Genomic DNA, 23,717 nt, shown 5'->3' on the forward strand with positions numbered 1-23,717 from the left:
TCTCTCTTGTTTTCAGCTGATTTTGTTGGAGTTTTTGAACCGGCAAAGCAAACACAAAATACTCCCATTGCGGGATAAATAAAGTCTATACTATCTTAAAAGTGCCCAATTACCTACATTTTCACCGTAAAAAAGGAAACATGTCCTACCGTGTCATGTAGCCCCAGGTCACCGAAGCAAAAACGAATATTAACCAAAGTTCTTCTAGTCAGCTGAATGTTCTCTTGACAGGAGTTAGCAACAAAGCTAGCTTAGCATGTAGGCTAATAATGACGGATAAACTTTTACGCCTAGATTTTCCAACAAATAACGCGTTTGTTTGCTACAAAGTTAAGGACTAAAAATAAATTACATTTAACATGTAATACAATGATATATATATATATATATATATAAATATACACATATACATCAATCAATCAATCAATGATTACTTATATAGCCCTAAATCACTAGTGTCTCAAAGGGCTGCACAAACCACCACGACATCCTCGGTAGGCCCACATAAGGGCAAGGAAAACTTACACCCAATGGGACATCGGTGACAAAAATGACCCAGTGGGACGTCGGTGACAATGAAGACTATGAGAACCTTGGAGAGGAGGAAAGCAATGGATGTCGAGCGGGTCTAACATGATACTGTGAAAGGTCAATCCACAATGGATCCAACACAGTCGCGAGAGTCCAGTCCAAAGCGGATCCAACACAGTCGCGAGAGTCCCGTTCACAGCGGAGCCAGCAGGAAACCATCCCAAGCGGAGGCGGATCAGCAGCGCAGAGATGTCCCCAGCCGATACACAGGCAAGCAGTACATGGCCACCGGATCGGACCGGACCCCCTCCACAAGGGAGAGTGGGACATAGAAGAAATTATATATGTATGTATGTATATATACTGTATGTATGTACTGTATATACAGTATATACACATATATATATATATATATACACTTACATAAATATATATACATACACATATATACACACATTTATATATATGTACACTTACATATATACACACACATGTATATATGTATATACATACATATAAATGTATATGTATGTATACACATACATATAAATGTATATAGACACATATATACACACACACCTATACCTATGTATATACATACGTATATATATACACACACACATATATATATATACACACACATATATATATATATATATATATATATATATACACACACACGTATATATATATATATATATATATATATATATACACACATCCATACACGTGTATGTATATATATATATATATATATATATATATATATACACACACACACACGTGTATAAAATGTTGTCGAAGATAACCTGTGTATCACCACATATTTAAGGCTATTGTGACACAGAATGAAGCAGGGGCAGAAATAGTAAGAAAATTCTTTAATTTTTTCCCCTTTTCTTCCCCAAGGAGATTTTTTTACATGTTTTACCAAAGAACATACATTTACAGTTTTCAATAGACGCTGGTTACAAAAACAAACATCTGTACAAAAAACAACAAAAGCACCTCTGGAGGAATGAAATTACAGCTCTAATAAATTATCACATTATTGTTGATACATTTATATATATATATATGCTGGATAAAACAGAAGTTGATCGTTTTACATTTTTTCTAAAAAAAAAAAAGTTTCTTTTAAATACACATTATAAACCCTGATGTTGTAAACTACATAACTTGTCGAGTGGCAGCTTATGGAATTAACAAACACGCACATTAACGCTCATCTTTCGTGTGAAGACATACACAGTAAAATACACCGTGAGTCAAAAGGGGACGACGCCATAAAAATGACTCCAGCGTGGGCTGTGGCGCTCGATGCCAGTATTCACACTTGACATATAAAACAACTTGAAAAACAAAATGATTTTCAATTTCAGATTGTGTGTTTAAACCAGAAGACTTGTCACATATGGCTTGTATTGATTTGAGTAGTAGTACCAGGCCACACCTGCCCAAGTGGAGGCCCCCAGCTATGCAACCACCTCGCAGAAGAGTCCAAGTGCTTCGGGGGTGGGGGGGGGGAGCATTAAGAGCGGCGGCAGTGGCACGCCTCCTCTTCCTGCTACCACACCTGAGGAACCTCAAAGAGTGATGATGTTCCAGCAGCTGCACAAAAACAAAAAACAGGTAAAGGGAATAATTTCCTGCATTTTTAAGTAAAGTGATTATATTTCAACAGTGTAATTAAGCCATCAAAACCGGAATTCATGTTTGCAACTGAACAAAAAGAAACAGCTACACGAAATAAAACTAACAGCTGAAATGTACCGTACATTCCGGACTAGAGATGTCCCATAATATCCGACTGACGATATTATCGGCCGATAAATGCTTTAAAATGTAATGTCGGAAATTAACTATATCGGTTTCTAAAAGGATAATTTATGACTTTTTAAAACGTCGCTGTACGGAGTGGTTCACGGACGTAGGGAGAAGTACAGAGCGCCAATAAACCTTAAAGGCACTGCCTTTGCGTGCCGGCCCAATCACATGATATCTACAGTTTTTCACACACACGGGTATACTGTTGACCAAGCATACTTGGTCAACAGCCATACAGGTCACACTGAGGGTGGCCGTATAAACAACTAACACTGTTACAAATATGCGCCACACTGTGAACCCACACCAAACAAGAATGACAAACACATTTCAGGAGAACATCTGCACCGTAACACAATAGAACAAAAACCAGAACCCCTTGCAGCACTAACTCTTCAGGGATGCTACAATACACACCCCTGGCTACCACCACCCCCAGGCCCCCAAACTTCTCATGCTCTCTCAGTGAGAGCATGTCCTGAATTCCAAGCTGCTGTTTTGAGGCATTTTAAAGAAAATATGCAATTTGTGACTTCAATAATAAATATGGCAGTGCCATGTTGGCATTTTTTTTCCATAACTTGAGAGGATTTATTTTGGAAAAACTTGTTACATTGTTTAATGCATCCAGCGGGGCATCACAACAAAATTAGGCATAATAATGTGTTAATTCCGCGACTGTATAGAATCTGTATCGGTTGATATCGGAATCTGTAATTCAGAATTGGACAGTATCGAAAATATCGGATATCGGCAAAAAAACCATTATCGGACATCTCTATTCCGGACATTAAGCCGCTACTTTTTTCCTCATACTTTGAACCCTGAGGCTTATAAGACGAAAGTAAAGATTTTTTTCCGCTGGTGGCAATAATATAAAAACCAGAAAACAAGCAACTACATTTGAGAATGCGTTTTGTTTGTGACAAGTTCGCTCACTGCAGTTGCTGCACTGTCCTTCCACCGGTAGAGCTTCTAACCGGAAGTGCAGTGCTGCTCAGTCTCCTAGCCATCTATAGCGTTTCTACTCTGATAGACTCTTCATTTATCAGTCCATGCAACGTTGGTAAGTTTGACAATATAACTAAAACAGTTAATACTTACTAAACCGTCCCTTGTGTGAGGTCTGTAGGAGTGTTTTCATGCATATTTTTACGCGCTATTGTAATGTAATGACGCTAGCATCAGGTAATATGCTAACACTTTTATAAAGGTTTGTGTTGGTATTACAATGGCATTCTTTTTGTTTTGTTTCAATTTCACAAATTCCTCAGTAAATACACCAAAACGTCACTGTGGAGTTATATAATCCTTTTATCTCATTGAAGAGCTAGCTTTCGCAGCTAGTGTGTCCATGACGGTGACTTCTGTTTTTTTTAATCAGCCGTTTTACTGCCGTGTTACAGGCACGGTTTGGAAACAATTAAGGTATGTAAATAAACATTTACAGAATATTTTTCTGTAAATACCTCATTTGGCAACATATATATCTGCGGCTTCTAGTCCGGTGCGGCAAATTTATGGAAAAATATTTTCCCCCTAAAATTTAGTGGGTGTGTCGAATATACCGGTGCACTCCGTAGTCTGGACAACACACCTTCAGACTTTTTCTTGTTCTTTTGACTTTTGCGCCCAGGTACTGCGGCCGCCTGTTGCCGGGTGACCGTTCCCTCGGCGTCCTTTGCGTGATCTGGAGCACTGGGACTGTCCTCCTCTGGGATGGGACTCGACCCGGGGGACTGTGATGCCTCCCTGCAGGGTGCAGCGCACGCAGAGAGACAGGTTGTCAAGATGGAAGTAAAAAAAACAAGACAAAAAGAAGGCGAATTATGTGTCTTACGTGGTCTTGAGCCATCCTTCTGATGTCTTACTCTCCACAACTTCTACAAAAGAGTCAAAGCGCACACAGTAAAGCCATATTCCAAAACATATGAATCCTAATGTTACCATATCGCCTGAACAGTGTTATGACTCGGGGTTTCCCATTTCACTATTGGTCCAATAGCAGCAAAAAAACCTTTGAATTATACGAGCTTGCAATATCCGATATAAGCGCTCGTGCAAAGATGGTCAGACGGTTAAAAATAAATGTTCTCCAGTAAGCACACAAGGTTGGTTATTTCTTCTATTTCAGTCATTAAAAAAAAAAAAAAAAAAAAAGCTGGCAGCTACACAACAGCTAAGCACACAAGCTATACATACGTAATAATTAATTGAACAATGGTACAGTCTAAAACAGTACATCTATCAGTATAAACAAATATCAAATAATGATAGTTGTATATTAATTACACATGCAGAGTCCCGAAGGCAGAAGCGCATTACAAAATATCCACTAACAAACGTGTTCGTAACATTCAGCTTGCTGTGTCGTGGGCTTAACGTCATAATTTATCGTGGTCACCAGGTAAGGTCAAAAACAATTACCACACCACTTCAACTTCAAGACAGCATAAGTCAATTCCAGAAGGTTAATAATATATAGGTTAGGGTTTTTCATACCTAATATTGTTCTCGGCTTAAGAAATTTCTCTTGATCAACCTTTTCTAATATTCCACAAAAAAATCGTATTAAAATTCCGATTCTAAATCAATTCATAATTTTCTGAAATATATTCTTAAAAAAATTATACACAAACACGAAAAAAACATAACATTCCCTCCCCCCCCAAAAAAATAAAAAAAATATATATATTACTTTTTAATTACTATTTTTGTATTATATATATATATATAATATAAAAAATGATATATATATATATATATATATATATATATATACACACAAAAATATGTATATTTTTTCAATTAAAAAAACTAAAAAAATAATATATATATATATAATTTTTTATTATTTGTTTTATTATATATATATATATATATGTATATATATATATATATACACATATATATATATATACACACATATAAAACAATAATGTTTTTGTTTTTTTTTAAATATGTATACATTTTTGGTGTGTGTATTATATTATATATATAGACATATTTTTTTATTTATTATTATTAAAATATGTTTTAGGCCAACTCCATGCAACCACAAGGAGCTCTTCTAATCTGTAACCAGTTCTGAAAACAGTTTCCATATAATTATTATACATTGTGAGAATCAGTTTCAAATAGAAAATCGTGTCAAATCGAGAATAGACTCTGAATTGAATCATCACCCCAGGAATCGGAATTTGATCAAATCATTAGGTGTGCAAAGACTCACATACCTAAATTCCACACGACAAAATAAAAGTACGCATGATACCTTCAGTTATTGTATCAATATTGGTAGTGAAAAAGTTGCATCAAGACACCTATAGCAGCGACAGGTTTGACTATGGAATGGATTACTTCTATTTCTGGCCTTTACCTTGTGATAATGGCCAATATTGGCTTAAAAAAACAAACACACACCGTCAGTTTTCATCTTCTTGCTTGCCGTGCTGTCAGCGTAAGAGTAGTTACTCCAGCCGTCAGCTGCGCCAGCGTCACTGCTTCCTTGTTCCAGCTGAACAGGACTGATGCTGCGTTTCAGAGCCCTGGACCACACACACACACGGGCATCAGCTTGTTTTGCTACACCACAATAGTGGGACCACAGTACCAACAAATACTGGAGCATGATTAAAAAATCATGCGTTTGTGTGGAAAATCAGTTTGAAAAAGGTGTCATACCGGGAGTATCCAGAAGGGGTGTAGTGAGGCTTCATCCAGCAGTCCTCCTTCCAGGATTTGGAAGTGTGAGCCAGCTTGTCTTTGTCCTGCTGCTTGCCTCGGATGTACTCTGCGTAGGTCTGGATCTTGTAGCTCTCTGCATAGCGGCTGGTGTTCATGGCTGAACACATCAACAACAGCGCCAAAGATAAGACCTCATGCGACTGTCCTGATGGCTCCAATTAACACCTCTCACCAATTAGTTGCCTGGCAATTTGTCTACAAAGCGGTGTCAGGAGGATTATATTTACAGCCGTGGCTGTGGGCAACCTTTCCTTGTTTTTTTTTTTTGTTTTTTTAAAGAAGAAAAAAGAAAAGAAAACACGTTTGTAAGACGAAGACGGTCTAATTTGTGGCAGCCCGCAACGGCTACACGTTGACCGCCAAGAACAGATTGGGCACAATTGGTTGCCCTTGCTCATTAACACATTATAATGGAACTGACTATGTGTGAATGAAACTTTCAGTTCCATCTCCGTAAAGTAAATGGCAACGTAACTGTGTTCCAACACATATCACACGAAGCCATCTGACAGAGAATATGATGCCAATATGGATACTTTTCATATAGTTAGTGCCCTGTAGACCAGTGTTACTTAACCATAGGTCCATTGTTGGGCCGCTAAAAAATATGTTTCTCAGCTGTGGTCCGTATGGGTCGCAGCGGCGCTCAGTTGTAATACATTTTTCCACCAATTGTGGCAGTTAAGACTATCAAGCAAAATAAATCTACAACTTAAGTCATAGAGAAGTTTCTTAAGCGCAAAAATTATGACTCAAGTGGAGCAGCTGTATTTTCAATTGCACTTTAAATTTTATTATTATAGACTATAAGCAGCTATTTTTTCCCCCACTGACAGCAAAATGCATAGTTAAACATTTAAAAAAAAAAAAACACTGAAAGAGTGGGTTATTGATTGTGCTATGGCGCCATCTTTTGGACAAATTCGCTCACTGTAAGTTCTGCAGAGCCCCTCTGTTTAGACTGACCTTGCAACATCGAGTAAAAGTGCCATTCCGCCTTACAGACGTCCATAGCGTTTCTACTCGTATGGATTCTTTATTCATCACTCCAAGCAACGTTTCTAAGTTTCACAATATAACTAAAACTATTCTTACTTACTAAACCGTCCCCTGTGTGATGTCTATAGGAGTGTTTTCATGCATATTTGTACGTGCTATCATATTATAATGAAGCTAGCATTGTTAGCATTAGCGAATAAGCTAACGTGTTTAAATGTGTCTGCGTTAGTAAAGCTAGCTTCCCCAGCAAGTGGCTCAATGACGACGACGACATCAATTTTGTTTGATCAGCCGTTTTACTGCCGTGTTACTGGCACCGTTTGGAAACAATTCAGGTATATAAATAAACATTTACAAAATCTTTCGGTGTAAATGACTAATTTCACAAAATATATATCTGTGGCTTATGGTCCGGTGCAGTTATTATACAGAATGTTATATATATAACAACAGTCCAAAAAACACAGTAGTTATATACAATTACGCATGGCTAAAATAAATTATATTTCTTTTAAATACATTTTTATAACTACCTTCTTTTGCAATCTATTTGATTAGTATTTTTTTTGTAATCATTCTGACTTTAGCCTTAATAATAAAATAAATAATCTTAGATTAACACATGGTTTCGTACCATTTCACAATGGATTAAAGAGTCATTGAGTAATATCAAAACCAAGAGTAAGATTACTAATTAATTTTTAATATTTGAATGGGTCCCAGACCCCACTAAAGTGGAAAAGTTGGGCTTGGAGTTCAAAAAGGTTAAAAAACCCTTCTGTAGATCACTACAAAAATCTAAATAAAAAGCCTAGCATTTTTTGTGGTGTTATTGGACCCGCTGTACAAAACATATCGTTTCCCGTCTTCTTTCTAATGTACGTCGAATCATTGAGTTACAAAAATGAACCGGTTATACACAAGTACTTTCAACTCAAGCCCTGTCCTTTTTGCACTTTAGGTACTGTAAATAAAAAGACACACACCTATTTGCACTTGGTCCGTTTGACTGAGGGACACGAAGGCAGAGGTGTCGTCCACCCATGAGACCTGGATGTTCCCTGTGAGTGGACAGCGAGGCGACAAAAAAGGTGAGCGGAACAAAAACAGTACTATTCCTCACATGACGTGACATGAGGGATTCTTACCGAAGGCACTAAAGAGCTGGTAGAGGTCGCTGGTCTTCCATTCTTTAGGGAAGGTGACATAGAGTACATTGTCCCGTTTGGGTTGCACTGGGACAGGAGAGATGGTCCATTAGAACATCAACACAATTTCCTACCATCTTATAGCTTCATGCTTTGGAAGTATTCGCACGCTCTGATATTTGAAAGAAAAACAAAAAACGTTTTGGTCTGCTTTAAATTTTAATGAATTGTTTTGTTTTTTTTGGCACTATTTAGAAGGGTATGCTGCAGCTAAGAACCCATCACACAAGCCGTTACTCATGTTGTGTTGGAAAACATTTATGTATCTTTGTGTAAATTGCAAAAGTGCTGTGGGGAGAGCAAATTCTGGACTGTGTGTGTGTGACCTTGTCCACATTGACTGACTGTGAAAGCATCTCTTCTTCCTTTTTGTTGCTCATTTAAAAATGCACCGTTAGTCCCTAGTGTGGACACTTTTCACTGTGTTGCGTCATATGCTCCCCCCTCCCACCTTGTATTCAGTGTATCGAGAATGAGATCTCTCTTCCTATTGTGCACTCCTTACATACTCTGCTATAAATGTGATCTGTGCTTTTTGAGATGCTCGAGCTTTTCGAATAAATTTAAGAAAGACAATTTTGTTTGACTAATTAATTAGAAAATTTCAAATACAATGTGTAACTGCACATTTTTAAAGTACATTATTGTATGCCAGCAATTATTTGATGTATGAAACTGAACGTAAAACCTGTTTTAGGCACATTATGGGTTTTAAGTAGGGGTGTAACGGTACACAAAAATTTCGGTTCGGTACGTACCTCGGTTTAGAAGTCACGGTTCGGTTAATTTTCGGTACAGTAAGAAAACAACAAAATATACATTTTTTGGTTATTTATTTACCAAATTTGTAAACAATGGCATAACATACATATACAAACAGGGTCCGTTACCAAAGTTACTGTGGTCAACATATATAAAATAAAAACTAAATAAGATAAGGCTCAGAATGGTTTCTTAACAAAATCTTTCTACATCCATCCATCCATCCATTATCTTCCGCTTATCCGAGGTCGGGTCGCGGGGGCAACAGCCTAAGCAGCCTAACCCAGACTTCCCTCTCCCCAGCCACTTCGTTTAGCTCTTCCCGGGGGATCCCGAGGCGTTCCCAGGCCAGCCGGGAGACATAGTCTTCCCAACGTGTCCTGGGTCTTCCCCGTGGACGTGCCCTAAACAACCTCCCTAGGGAGGCGTTCGGGTGGCATCCTGACCAGATGCCCGAACCACCTCATCTGGCTCCTCTCGATGTGAAGGAGCAGCGGCTTTACTTTGAGTTCCTCCCGGATGGCAGAGCTTCTCACCCTATCTCTAAGGGAGAGCCCCGCCACACGGCGGAGGAAACTCATTTCGGCCGCTTGTACCCGTGATCTTATCCTTTAATCTTTCTACATATAGAGTGATTTTTTTGATTGATTGATTGAGACTTATTAGTAAATTAGACAGTACAGTACATATTCCGTACAACTGACCACTGAATGCAAACACCCCAATAAGTTTTTTAACCTGTTTAAGTCGGGGTCCACGTTCATCAACACCCTCCCACCCAGCCTGGCTAACTTGGCAGTAAGAGGATGTATGGGCTTATTGTTTTTCCACCATAGAAGTGTGTCAAAGTTTAGTTTTTAATGCAATACAGCAACCCCCTGCGACCCCGAACGGGACAAGCGGTAGAAAATGGATGGATGGATGGATGGATGGTCTTTAACCTGCTGCTATAAAAATATTTGTTATTGCTTCAGCCCTGCCCGACTCGCCGAGGCTGCTTGAATGCGGTGGTGACGCTTCAAAGGAGTTAGCATTTTTGACATGTTGGCAGAAGCGTACCCTACTACTGCTGAACAATGTCGGCAAACCTCCGTCCTCCATTGTTGTATCGCACCGTGCAGCCAAAATGTTCCCAGACGGGAGATGTTAACGAGGCAGGGGGGTCTTCCAGCTCTGACTTTTGCATGTTGTCCTAGCCCGGTCGCTGTTAGCCTGCGCTGTGTTGTGCTTCTCTCTGAATTGTTGACACAACCTGTGGTGCGCTACCTAATATGTCCGTGTGGAAACTCGTTCAGTACACCTACGAACCAAACCGAAACCCCCGTACCGAAACGGCTCAATACAAATACACGTACCGTTACACCTCTAGTTTTAAGTATTTCAAAAATAGGCATTTTAGGGCTTTTTATGGGCGCTTCCAGTGATGTTTTTTCGCCCCTCGCAGGTCTTGAAACGTAAACCCTGTGAATAATGGGGATCTATGATCTATCCATCCATCCATTTTCTACCGCTTATTCCCTTTTGGGGTCGCGGGGGGCGCTGGCGCCTATCTCAGCTACAATCGGGCGGAAGGCGGGGTACACCATGGACAAGTCGCCACCTCATCGCAGGGCCAACACAGATAGACAGACAACATTCACACTCACATTCACACACTAGGGCCAATTTAGTGTTGCCAATCAACCCATCCCCAGGTGCATGTCTTTGGAGGTGGGAGGAAGCCGGAGTACCCGGAGGGAACCCATCCCAAAATGGTAAAATTATGGAGTTGCAGTGCAGATTCAAAAAGCCCACAAAATAGTACTAAACATTGCACAAGTCATTAAAGTGGCACTCTTTGTTAAGCAGTCCCAAAAGGGTTTTAAAAAAAAAAAGAACAAGAAGAAACATTAAAAAACACAAAAGAGACTATAAAAGAGTACAGACCTACTGCAGCTAGTTACCACTTCAGCAGTTCCAATTTTACATTCAGCAACAAAAGTAAAACGAAGTGAGTAAAAAAAAAAGAAAAAAAGTGATAAATACTAATTATTACAAATACACTCAGTCAGTCATTCTTCCTAAAGGGGTCTAAAATATCAGATAACAGCATGGAGTCGTGAGAAGGGATGTATATTATTACGACTTTATAAGCACCTGCTTTTTAAGTCTTAAACAAGCCAACTATGCTTGCAGTGCAACGTGCTTTGCAGTTTTTATGTCATCGTTTTGTAAAGATCACACCGATCCATCAGTTTTTATTAATAATTACAATTACACTCAACTGGAAATATTTATGTATGGCATTCATGTGCTTAGCACATACCTTTTACATGATGTATCACATCAAATATATAATATAAATCGATGTAATCAATTAGCATTAGCATGTCTGTGTGCATTTTGTACTAAATAGGAATTGTTATATGCGTTTACATTGCACACGGACGTACTTGAGTGACGGACCGGAGGCCATATTGAGTGTTGAGAGCTACCTATGTATGTGTCGCTGTAGTATGTACTTAATAAATAAAAAGACCCGGTGATTACTTAAATGTTTCACTTTTTTGAGTGGATTAATATGGGCCTGTGGATTATTGGATCGCAAGGAGGACTGTTGGTGTAGTGCGGTAGCGTGTGGCCGTGACTCTTTGGTAAAGCATGTTCACTAACTCTTACTAGCATGCGTGACTTTGAGGGACTTTTGAGGAGGAAATTTTGTTGCTACAAACTTTTGTGTGGTGTTTCTTATTTGTGATTATTCCAAACCGATCATCAGCTCCTTCAGGTGACTTTTTTTTTTTTTTTAATGCGTAGCAGCGGCTGTATAAAAAAAGAAGAAAAGAAACAAATACGTATAATTTATCCAGAATCTTAACAGTCACCCTGGTCTGACCCAATTAGGAACCAGTACCAAAAAAATACTGTTACCACTATGCATTTTATCAGTGACAGAAGTAATGAACTTTAATTAACCAAAAGCAAAGTATTAATGAGTCCCTTAATGAGCTGCCTTCAGTGGTCAAACATATTTTTTACACCAAGCGATGCAGTTTGATGAACTATTTCTGCTCAGTTAAAATTGAAAACAGTCAAATTATGAATTCTATTCCAAACCATGGCCCGCCGATGTCTTCAATCTAGCCCCTGACACAATATGAGTTTAATAAGGAATCTTACCCACAAAGAGATTTCATTCGTTTTGATAGCCTGACAATGTTGATGCGGCTATCATGTCGCCATCTAATGGACAACATGTGTAATTCAGGTCAATGACTTTTAATTAGAAACACGCGCAGCATATACTTATATGACCAAATGCAAACAACCTACCTTGTCATAGTGGAGAAAAAAAAATCCAACCAACACAAAATGTCAACAGACCTGGTCACACATAACCTGCTCACTGAACTTTGTGGATAATATAAAAAAAACGTCCATGCACAATTTAAAAATTAAACCTGTGTAAATCCATTAAAAATCATGATGGGAACACGCAAAACACTCCACCCTTATCCATGTTTGGCGCATTTTAGCTGCTTTATATTTATGATTTATTACAAAGCCTTAGTTTGTGAATGTGAGTGTGGATGTCTATCAATCTGTGTTGGCCCTGCGATGAGGTGGCGACTTGTGCAGGGTGTACCCCGCCTCCTGCCCGAATGCAGCCGAGATAAGCTCCAGCACCCCGCGAGACCCCGAACGGGACAAGCGGTAGAAAATGGATGGATGGATACAAAACTTTAAGGGGCGAATGCATGCAGATTTTTTTTTTTTTCCCCAAAGCGACCCCTGAATCAAAAAGCTTTAATATCCCTGCTGTATTCTATTGTCCGATGCTAAAATACTCACAATCTGGTCCTGTGATGTTGAGGTAGGGAATATCAATGATTCTCATCAAGAACAGCCTTGAAAGGAAAAAGATGGCGATGAAAAAGGGTTGGACCAGCGACACAGAGACGAGCGGAGCTGCATGCTGCTTACTTGTTGTAGAACGGCTCGATGAGTTTGGAGCGAGCTGAGACGTACGCTTTGGGCGGAGTCAGGAAGGAGCCTGAAAAGAGAGAACCAGTTAGAAGACTTTTCATTGGCTGGAAACATGTGAATGAACTAACTACCCAGGAAGTTGGCCATGGAGATGAAGCAGCGGCCTGTGATGTAGGCATCGTAGCCGGCCTCGTGCAGCTGCTCCTTGGCTGTGTTGTAGCTGGGAAAGCCTTCTGCCGCCTCTAAATAGCGAAACAATCACCGTTGACAAACACGTTGTGCTTTTTGAAAACGCGCGTGTTTACACACCAATTCGAGGACCCTTAAAGGGGCTCTCGTTCAGCTGCTTCTCCAGCTCGGCCAGAGAGGTGTTGCTAATCATTTCCTGGAAGGTAGAAATACAACAAGTACAACTGATTAGCTAAAAGATACAATTCAACCTCATGTAAATTAGGGATGAACATTATTAGCAATTCATGGATTTTTTAGGGTCGATTTCTCAGCTTTTGAGGTAGTATCAGAATTAGAACTGAGGTAGGAGAAGTGTCGGAGTAGCCGGAAGGTTAACACACAAAGCTCGCTTCTCCAGCGCTGTTGTGGTGAAAGCAATTGTCTGACAAATACAGTATTTTAGACACCGAATGTCAATATTCAATGTCGCTAGGTTAGCGATAATACAACCTCAATATATATCACTATAAACATATAATCGTTATCAATTAAAAAATGCGTTCAATAAAACGTTCGACACATTGTTTCTATTTTTGTCGGAAAAAAGCGGAAATTGCGATCAAGGTTGGTTGCGTGAACAAAGGCACTCGCTATCTGGTAACCGAGCAACACAGGAAGTGATCACTGATCAGTGGGAGTGACCCACTAACAGCCAATCGGTTAACAGTTTTAACCATCACGTTTGGTTGCAACATCTTGGTGTCTGGCGGTTGAATCTTTGCATGGAGTGAGAAGAGAAAGTCGAAATGAAGAAACGGTGGATAAAATAGGAAAAGTCCCCTTGATAGTATGGCAGTTTTTTGGATTTTTGTAAAAACGGCCCGTAGTCAGACCAATGTGGTCTGTAAATGCTGCAAGGCGCTCGTACCCACCAAGACCGGTAATACTACACCACCTTAGCCACGCTTACCCTTTAGAGCACAGTCGCAACTTCCAGTCACTAAACCTGCAGAAAATACTTCTTGTCAGGTTTCTCTCCATTTACATTTTCACACTTTGCACTATTTTCTTACACTTTATTAAGCATTTCTAACATATTCCTTATTTTTGTACCTTCATTTTAATAGCTTATTGTTAAGTGATTTTACAATTAGTTTGCATGACTTGTCCATCTTGAACCCTGCTTTCCGCCCATGCAATTAAAAATACAATGTGAAATCAATTATTTTTTAAATTGATAGAAAATACTTTTCCATCCTTTTAATACAAATCTAAACTATAGCAGTGTGGAAACAGTTTACCTTAAAGGGCTGAGTGGAAGCCATCAACTTTGTATCCAGAAGCCTGCAAGCATATGCATAAATTATACAAATTAATGTTCAAAAAAGCAAGCATGTGACTGAGGGCAAACAAACTCACTTAGGGAAAACACACATCGTGACCTCTTTGAAATCTTGAAGATCCTGGAGAAAAAAAGCATTGGGGGAATAATGCAAACCATTTTGCTAAAACATTTGGTTTGAGCGCAGGCGTACATACATCTGGTAGGGGGCAGTAGAACTGGTGGATGGTGTGCATGACGTCTAACAGCATGTTGTGGCCCACCACCAGCTTACCCTGCAAGTGAGAGGACATTTAAAATCAAGATCAACAAATGTGACTGAAATCACTTTCTTAAAAAGGCAGTGAGGACTGCCAGGCACCAGACTTACAGACTTGGAAATGGCGTGGATGACCCGGGAGAAACCCACTGCGTCATTTAGCTCCTCCTGAAAGAAGTTTAAAAAATGAATTAAAAAAAAGTCTAAACATACTTCAATCAGTCCTCATCTCAAGTTCTTTCTACCGACCTGTTCTTGCTCCAGTTTTTGCTGCTCCCGCTTTTTCCTCTCCTCTTCATCCATCTTACTGACCTGGATGAAGCGCTCCTTCTGCAGAAGACAATCAGTATTCCACATGAACTTAAAGACAATATTGTTTAGTAACTGATGTCATTCATATAGCATTTCATGCTGCCAACATTTATGTGATGTGCAGTTCTATGTTTTGTTAACTATTGCTGGGCTGCAAAAATATCGCTTTCTCAGCGGTTCGAATAGACTGCAACCGTACTCAGCAACAATACACTTTTCCACCTCTTGTGGCAGTAATGCGTCAGTTAATGAGTGACTTAGAACAAGCTCAAACCATGTGAAGTCTGGAGAAAAAGTCACGGAGAAGATTCCCAAGCACAAAAATGATCAATAATTTTATGTAAATGTGTTTTTCATTAAAGTCCATTATTTTACAGTATATTTGTTTTAATAGTCCTGATCTAAACATTTTTTGTAATGTTGTATGTTAAGTTAAAGTTTAAGTTTCAATGATTGTCTGGGTGTGGTGAAATGTGTCCTCTGCATTTGACCCATCCCCTTGTTCAGGTGAGGAGAGCAGCCGTGGCTGCGCCTGGGTATCATTTATGGTGATTTAACCCCCAATTCCAACCCTTGATGCGGAGTGCCAAGCAGGGAGGTAATGGGTCCCATTTTTATAGTCTTTGGTATGACTCGGCCGGGGTTTCAACTCACAACCTACTCTAACCACCAAGCCACTGAGTAGTTCTGTGCGGGTTTATGTGTTAAAGGGGAACTGCACTTATTTTGGAATTTTGCCCATCGTTCACAATCTTTATGAAAGACGAATGTATTTTTTTTTAATGAATTTTTACTCGTAAATAAAAGTCCTCTATTCCACTCGTAAAACCTGATAAAAAACATCCAAAAACCACCAACAAAACTACAATTACATTTCACAACTAGAATATCAACCAAGTTTTAACAATATTGTTATTATAAGCGCTAACGCAGACAAACTATTGGGCATCATGATCACTAACTTTGGTGGCGACATTGACATCAGCTGGTAAGCGGCTTCTTCATCTCGGTGCTGGTGAAAGTTTATTCTAGACCATAATTAATGTCTAACCTGACAAGTTGGTACAATTTGACAGCCAATTTACACCCGGAATGGCGAGAAAGACACGAAAAAAGTTCCACCTCCCTTTATAGCGAAGATTATGAGTCATTTTTCATCTAAAATGGGAATATAACGAGACTATCAGTCGGCATACTAATGACAGCGGACCTTGTACAGTAAGTTATATTTTATCATGGTTGTTGGCTCTCATGAAGTATGTGGTGAGTAATAATTGTCGGGGAAAAAAGTGGAAGTCGTGACGCGTTTTTTAAATTAATGCTTAAAGTGATCAAAATATGACAAAAAAACTTTAAATATTACGTTATTATGAATGTGCATGTTACTGCATTACATATACACTCAAAGCATGAAACCTTGATTAAAGGGTTTGGATGTTTTAAGAGTTTTGTATGTAGAATGGAGAACGTCCAAAGGCCTCCATTTTAAACAGACTTTTGATCGCATTTATTTACTATTTAGAATGCATAAAAAAATCAAACGTGTTCTTGTCTTACCTAAGGATTATGAACGATAGGTGATTTTTAAAAACGGTGCAGTTCCCCTATAAGCACAAAAATTATTAATAATTGAATGCAAACGTATTTATCATCGAAGTCCCTTCTTTTGATTAATGTTTTTTTTTTTAATAAGTTTTTTCTAAAACTTGTTTGTAATGTTGTATGTACTGCTTTACGTGTTAAATAATAATCTTTGTGATTAAGACATAGTTTCATATAATTCAACAAAGATTATACCTGTTCAATTTTAAGTAGATTAGATATAATTATCGAAAATTAGCATACTTGCCAACTCTCCCAATATTCCCGGGAGACTCCCGAATTGTAGTGCCCCTCCCGAAAATCTCCCAGAGCAACCATTCTCCCGATTTCCACCCGGACAACAATATTGGGGGCGTGCCTTAAAGTCACTGCCTTTAGTGTCCTCTACAAATTGTTAAATAAATGGGTTGTACTTGTATAGCGCTTTTCTACCTTTAAGGTACTCAAAGCGCTTTGACACTACTTCCACATTTACCCATTCACACACACATTCACACACTGATGGAGGGAGCTGCCATGCAAGGCGCTAACCAGCACCCATCAGGAGCAAGGGTGAAGTGTCTTGCTCAGGACACAACGGACGTAACAAGGTTGGTACTAGGTGGGATTTGAACCAGGGACTCTCGGGTTCCGCACGGCCACTCTCCCACTGCGCCACGCCGTCCCTAAATTGTTGTCACGTCCGCTTTCCCTCCATACAAACAGCGTGCCGGCCCAATCACATAATATATGCAGGTTTTACACACGCATGAGTGAATGCAAGCATACTTGGTCAACAGCCATACATGTCACACTGAGGGTGGTCGTATAAACAACTTAAACACTGTAACAAATATCCGCCACACTGTGAACCCACACCAAACAAGAATGATAAACACATTTCGGGAGAACATCCGCACCGTAACACAACATAAACACAACTGAACAAATACCAAGAACACCTTGCAGCACTAACTCTTGCAGGACACTACAATATACACCCACCCCAATATCCCGAATTCGGAGGTCTCAAGGCTGGCAAGTATGAAAATTAGTAAAACTGAAGAGTAAGATTAGTTAGGGCTTGGCGATAAAACACTACCAATATACATCACAATAAACAGTCGATATCAATAAAAAATGTGTTCGATAAAACGCTTGCTGTTATTTTTTTCTTGGTCATTGGAAGAGAGCGGAAATTGCAACGCAAGGTCTGTTGCATGAACAAAGGCACTTGCTGTCTGGTAACCAAGCAATGCAGTTGCATGAACAAAGGCACATGCTGTCTGGTAACCAAGCAATGCAGGAGGTGATCACTGATGAGTGGGAGTGACATGATAACAGCCAATCAGGTAACTTGCATGGCGTTAAAAGAGATACCACATGTTACAATGGCAAATACAATACATTAGATGGCAGTAGTGTGTAGCTTATGGTGTTTTGTTTTGTTTTTGCGCCTTTAAAAGTGTTATTACTGTAAGTATTGTACTTATTACGCACCGGCTGTTCGATTGTAACTTGCATCTTAGAAGTAGTAGTCATTAACAAACTTGGAGGTGTTGAAATAGACATGTAAAATTGCTAATACTAAACAGTAGCATGTTAATAGCAAAGTCAATGCATGAGGATCAAGCGAGCACATTTTTGGAAAAGTGTAGCCTTACTTTACTTGTGTTGTAGCGTTTTTTGATTCAGTTTCTTTGATGGCATTGAAAATTGCAACATTACCTAGAGGCATACTTGCCAACCCTCCGGATTTTCCCGGGAGACTCCCGAATTTCAGTGCCGAAAATCTCCCGGGGCAACTATTCTCCTGATTTCCACCCGGACAACAATATTGGGGGCATGCCTTAAAGGAACTGCCTTTAGCGTCCTCTCTCACCTAAAATGCAGACTATTATATACGTCTCCGTTATCCGTAGTTTTATCTATAACCCATAAAGTAGGCAGGCACGGAGCGATTTCTCAGCGTGTGTTTATTCCAGCCGGCACATTAATACACTGACACACATCCAGATTCCTATCATGCATTGCTTTAAAACTACGGCAAGTAGCAATGTCCAAAAACATAACATAGACGAAGCACAAGAACAAAGAAGAGACATGGCGACGACGAGTAAGAAGAAGTACGCTTGCAAGTTCCGAAATGATTGGAAAAAATAATTTCAGTTCATCCTGGACAGCTCGAAGGTGAAGGGGTATGCTGCCTGCAAATTTGTAGATCAGACTTGGTACGTACCTCGGTTTAGAGGTCACGGTTCGGTTCATTTTCGGTACAGTAAGAAAACAACAAAATATAAATTTTTTGGGTATTTATTTACCAAATTTGTAAACAATGGTTTGATCCTTTTAACATTGGGAACACTATAATAATTCTGCCCACGTTAATCCACATTAAACTGCCTCAAATTGTTGCTTAGATTAAATAAAACGACACAACTTTTCTTCTACATATAAAAAATGCAACATTAAACAGTTTCAAGTCAACTCATCATGCTTAATTTATTACAGCATTTGGGAAGACTGTAGTTGATTTTTATTATGTAAATGTTATATTTTTATCAACATGTGATAGCATGGACCCTGCCATTCAAAACTAGGCTGCTACATTACTAATGATTAATTCTTCCCTGACCACCATGGAGTTTATGTAGGCTTTATGATGCACTTAAATTATTTTATACACCATCAGAGACAGAAACTTTTCATTTAAAATAATGTCCTTTTTTGCTGCTTCAACACACCTCAATCAACACTGTCCGTAACACACGCGCACACACACGCACACACACACGCAAAATGAGTTAACGTTTCGCTAAAAGCTAACTAGCCTTCACCTAAAGCCAGGACTGCGAGTGAGCTGAGCTGCAGTTTGTTTCTAGAAGGTCAACGGGCTCATCGTGATGTTTAGAAAGTAGATGACTTGGAATATAATTTGGGGAGAGTAAGTTGCTCCCCTGCTAAACACCTATCTGCTCGACATCGACACTGAAGCCCTGACGGCATGTGCTCGGGATACGCATTGCTGATTGGCTTTCTATGTAACCAATCAGAAGGTTGTGTGGGCGGGACAATGCAGGGTGTTGTGTACAGACACAGAGGCAGAACGGAGCGGAGCAGCTTGTTAAGACTTTAGCATAGGCGGCTACTTCATATGTACGTGTTGAACTCGTTCGGTATTCCTCCGCACCGAACCGAAACGGTTCAATACAAATACACATACCGTTACACCCCTAATATATATATATATATATATATATATATATATATATACACACACACACACACACACACACACACACACACATTTATATATATATACATATATATATAAGAAATACTTGAAAATATAAATACACCCCCCCATCTCCCGAATTCTGAGGTCTCAAGGTTGGCAAGTATGCCTTGAGACAGTTCAGCTGAGTCCGCTCTCAGTGCTGCTGGAGTGACCGAGAAGTGGAATGTTGGCAACCAGGTGTGACATCACAAGCAACCCAGGTACCGAAAGATGGCACCGTTGGATTTTACGTGAATCGTTTGGTGCCATAAAAGTACCGGGTTCAGTACCCACCCCTAAAGCTAAGATTACGTAAATGTCAGTCTACCTGTCCGAGGGATGTTGACATAAATGGATTCCGCTGTATTATGAGAAAATAGTTACAGCTATATACTTAGTTCCTACCTTGTCTGTTTCCACGGTTTCCACATGGAGCCCCTTGGGAAACCTGTCAGTCACAAGAAAGGAGGAATAAACAACCGACGAACCAATTAAGCAGAAGCAGGGTTGAAAAAAAGCACACTCACTTCCTGTTGAGTGTCTGGTATATCAGCTTCCTCTGGAAACTGCCAAAAATCAGAAAGACATTCAACGTAAAAAAGAAAACAATTACAAGGTGGTAGACAACCATAATGCATCACTCGGGACATGAACTGGATTTTCTTATTCAGTACAATTAGAGGGCAGTTATCTTACCCCGTGCAAGACTCCAAGTCCACAGTCTTTTCTGTACCTGAGAAAAGCATCTCAACCTTCTCCCTACATCGGGAAAAAGACTTCATTACTTCAAAAAAAAAAAAAAAAAAAGACAACATCCCTTCTGCAATGAGACTTTCTAAGTAACGGCGCTTCCGCCTTGCGCATTCCAAACTTACACTACTCTGTTGATGAAGTCTTTGTGCTCTTCGGGTATGTGGGCGGGGCCTTTGGAGCAGGACGGCGAGATGAAGGAGGGCGTTCCCACGCCGTTAGCTTGTTGGCTCCGCCTCTCCTCGGTCTGCTCTCTCAGCTGAGCCTCTTCCTCTTGGTTCAGGTAAGGAATTCCTAAAACAGAGATTTCAGTTTGTTTTGACTCAAAAGTAAATAATAAATAGTATTTTGTGACATTTTTTCGGGAGGGGCACCACCCACGTTCATTAATCAACAGAAAAACGATACTGTAGTTCTAACTAAAAAAGGGGTACCAAATCCTGTACATTTTTGGAACCTATCGAATCCTACCGGGCACCGATTCACATAAAATCCAACGGTGCCATGTTACAGTACCTGGGTGGCACATGACGTCACGCCCTGCTCGTGGCACCGCTGGCGATCACTCCAGCAGCACTGAGAGCGGCCTGGGCCAAACTACCTCTAGGTAATGTTGCAATTTTCAATACCAATAAAGTGATTAACTCAAAAAACACTCAACCTAGGTCAAGTAAGGTTCTACCTTTTCCAAAAATGTGATATCTTGATGCTCATTTACATTAGCTTTGCTACCGACATGCTAGGCAACACTAAATTGGCCCTGGTGTGTGAATGTGAGTGTGAATGTTGTCTGTCTATCTGTGTTGGCCCTGCGATGAGGTGGCGACTTGTCCAGGGTGTACCCCGCCTTCCGCCCGATTGTAGCTGAGATAGGCGCCAGCGCCCCCCGCGACCCCGAAAGGGAATAAGCGGTAGAAAATGGATGGATGGATGGATGGATGCTACTTCTTAGCATAAGCGATTTCAACACCTGCAATTATGATAATAAAAAGAACAACTAATGTTACATTCAAACTGCTGGTGCATTATATGTACAATACTTATAGTATCAACACTTTTTAGGATGCAACAGAAAACACAAAAACACCATAAACCATATTCCAGTGTCTATTTAGCTCTTGGACTTGAAACTGTCATTTTAAAGGGCTACTGAAACACACTACTACCGACCACGCAGTCTGGTAGTTTATATATCAATGATGAAATCTTAACATTGCAACACATGCCAATACTAAATTGCAATTTTAAATTTCGCGCCGAAATTTCCTGCTGAAACGTCGCGGTATGATGACGCGTGCGCGTGACGTCACGGATTGTAGAGAACATTTTGTTCCAGCATCGTTCCCAGCTATTGATGGTCTGTTTTCACCGCAAAATTCCACACTATTCTGGACATTTGTGTTGCTGAATCTTTTGCAATTTGTTCAATGAACAATGGAGACATCAAAGAAGAAAGCTGTAGGTGGGAAGCGGTGTATTACGGACGCCTTCAGCAACGCAAACACAGCCGGTGTTTCATTGTTTACATTCCCGAAAGATGACAGTCAAGCTTTACTATGGAACAGAGATGTCAAGCGAACACGGTTGGATTGGACCACACACACAAAGTACAGTGTATTGTGGAGCGATCATTTCGAAAGATCGTGTTTCAAAGAGGGTCCCTTGCGAAGGGCAGAGATGGGCATAGTCACCACCTGTCGACTGGTGCTGAAGAAAGGTGCGGGGCCGGCTATTAGGTTGTACAGGTACGACCATATAATCTCACTAAAGGCCTACTGAAACCCACTACTACTGACCACGCAGTCTGATAGTTTATATATCAATGATGAAATCTTAACATTGCAACACATGCAATTTTAAGTTTACTAAATTGCAATTTTAAATTTCGCGCCGAAATATCCTGCTGAAACGTCTCGGTATGATGACGCGTGCGCGTGACGTCACGGATTGTAGAGGACATTTTGTTGCAGCATCGTTCCCAGCTATTTTTTTTCTAGTCCTTCACTCTCACTTTCCTCATCCACAAATCTTTCATCCTCGCTCAAATTACTGGGGAAATCGTCGATCGGTCCAAATCGCTCTCACTGCTGGTGGCCATGATTGTAAACAATGTTCAGATGTGAGGAGCTCCACAACTTGTGACGTCACGCGCATATCGTCTGCTACTTCCGGTACAGGCAAAGCATTTTTATTAGCGACCAAAAGTTGCAAACTTTATCGTCGATGTTCTCTACTAAATTCTTTCAGCAAAAATAAGGCAATATTGCGAAATGATCAAGTATGACACATAGAATGGACCTGCTATCCCTGTTTGAATAAGAAAGTCTCATTTCAGTAGGCCTTTAATGTCATACTTGCAAATTATACAATAAAACTGGACAGCAGTTATAATCAGGTCATTTTAAATGCTGCAATAAATTTTTATTTTTATCATCAAAAATAATATTTACTACCCAGTGGCCTAGTGGCCAGAGTGTCCGCCCTGAGATCGGTAGGTTGTGAGTTTAAACCCCGGCCGGGTCATACCAAAGACTATAAGAAAAAATGGGACCCATTACCTCCCTGCTTGGCACTCAGCATCAGGGGTTGGAATTGGGGGTTAAATCACCAAAAATGATTCCCAGGCGCGGCACCGCTGCTGCCCACTGCTCCCCTCACCTCCCAGGGGGTGAATAAGGGGATGGGTCAAATGTAGAGGAGAAATTTCACCACACCTAGTGTTTGTGTGACGATCTTTGGTACTTTAACTTCAACCTAACACACACTAAAGTACCAAAAATTGGTTCGGTATCGATTCCCAGGTATCGGGAATTGGAACCGTATTGGTTCAAATGTGAATGATACTATCCCTAGTTGTGACTGTGACTATTCATGCTTTCCAACAGTATACGATGCAATGGGGAGTAATATTGGACCAAAAACACAACTTTAAAGGGGTTACTTGTTTGCTATTGCAAAAACACTTTTTAGCGCCCTGGCATTGGA

At 39.9% G+C, this 23,717-nt stretch overlaps 1 protein-coding gene across 1 annotated transcript in view; it reads right to left on the bottom strand.

Annotated features, from left to right (window-relative positions):
* Nucleotides 1–1,397: 1,397 nt before the first annotated feature.
* The window catches only part of parn (poly(A)-specific ribonuclease (deadenylation nuclease)), a 29,862-nt gene continuing 7,542 nt past the window's right edge, over nt 1,398–23,717 (bottom strand). Inside the window, exons 7-26 of the mRNA XM_061913553.1 lie at nt 20,858–21,026; nt 20,679–20,741; nt 20,510–20,548; nt 20,388–20,430; nt 15,062–15,142; nt 14,924–14,980; nt 14,751–14,828; nt 14,631–14,674; nt 14,513–14,555; nt 13,350–13,425; nt 13,172–13,282; nt 13,038–13,107; nt 12,906–12,961; nt 8,253–8,339; nt 8,091–8,165; nt 6,043–6,202; nt 5,782–5,906; nt 4,199–4,241; nt 3,956–4,110; nt 1,398–2,142 (exon numbers count right to left, since the gene is read on the bottom strand). Of these exons, the coding sequence (XP_061769537.1) occupies nt 2,099–2,142; nt 3,956–4,110; nt 4,199–4,241; nt 5,782–5,906; nt 6,043–6,202; nt 8,091–8,165; nt 8,253–8,339; nt 12,906–12,961; nt 13,038–13,107; nt 13,172–13,282; nt 13,350–13,425; nt 14,513–14,555; nt 14,631–14,674; nt 14,751–14,828; nt 14,924–14,980; nt 15,062–15,142; nt 20,388–20,430; nt 20,510–20,548; nt 20,679–20,741; nt 20,858–21,026 (1,619 nt within the window). The 3' untranslated portion in view covers nt 1,398–2,098. The remainder of the gene's footprint in view (nt 2,143–3,955; nt 4,111–4,198; nt 4,242–5,781; nt 5,907–6,042; nt 6,203–8,090; nt 8,166–8,252; nt 8,340–12,905; nt 12,962–13,037; nt 13,108–13,171; nt 13,283–13,349; nt 13,426–14,512; nt 14,556–14,630; nt 14,675–14,750; nt 14,829–14,923; nt 14,981–15,061; nt 15,143–20,387; nt 20,431–20,509; nt 20,549–20,678; nt 20,742–20,857; nt 21,027–23,717) is intronic.

The sequence above is a fragment of the Nerophis ophidion genome, linkage group LG01 (assembly GCF_033978795.1).
Source record: "Nerophis ophidion isolate RoL-2023_Sa linkage group LG01, RoL_Noph_v1.0, whole genome shotgun sequence".
Taxonomy (NCBI): domain Eukaryota; kingdom Metazoa; phylum Chordata; class Actinopteri; order Syngnathiformes; family Syngnathidae; genus Nerophis; species Nerophis ophidion.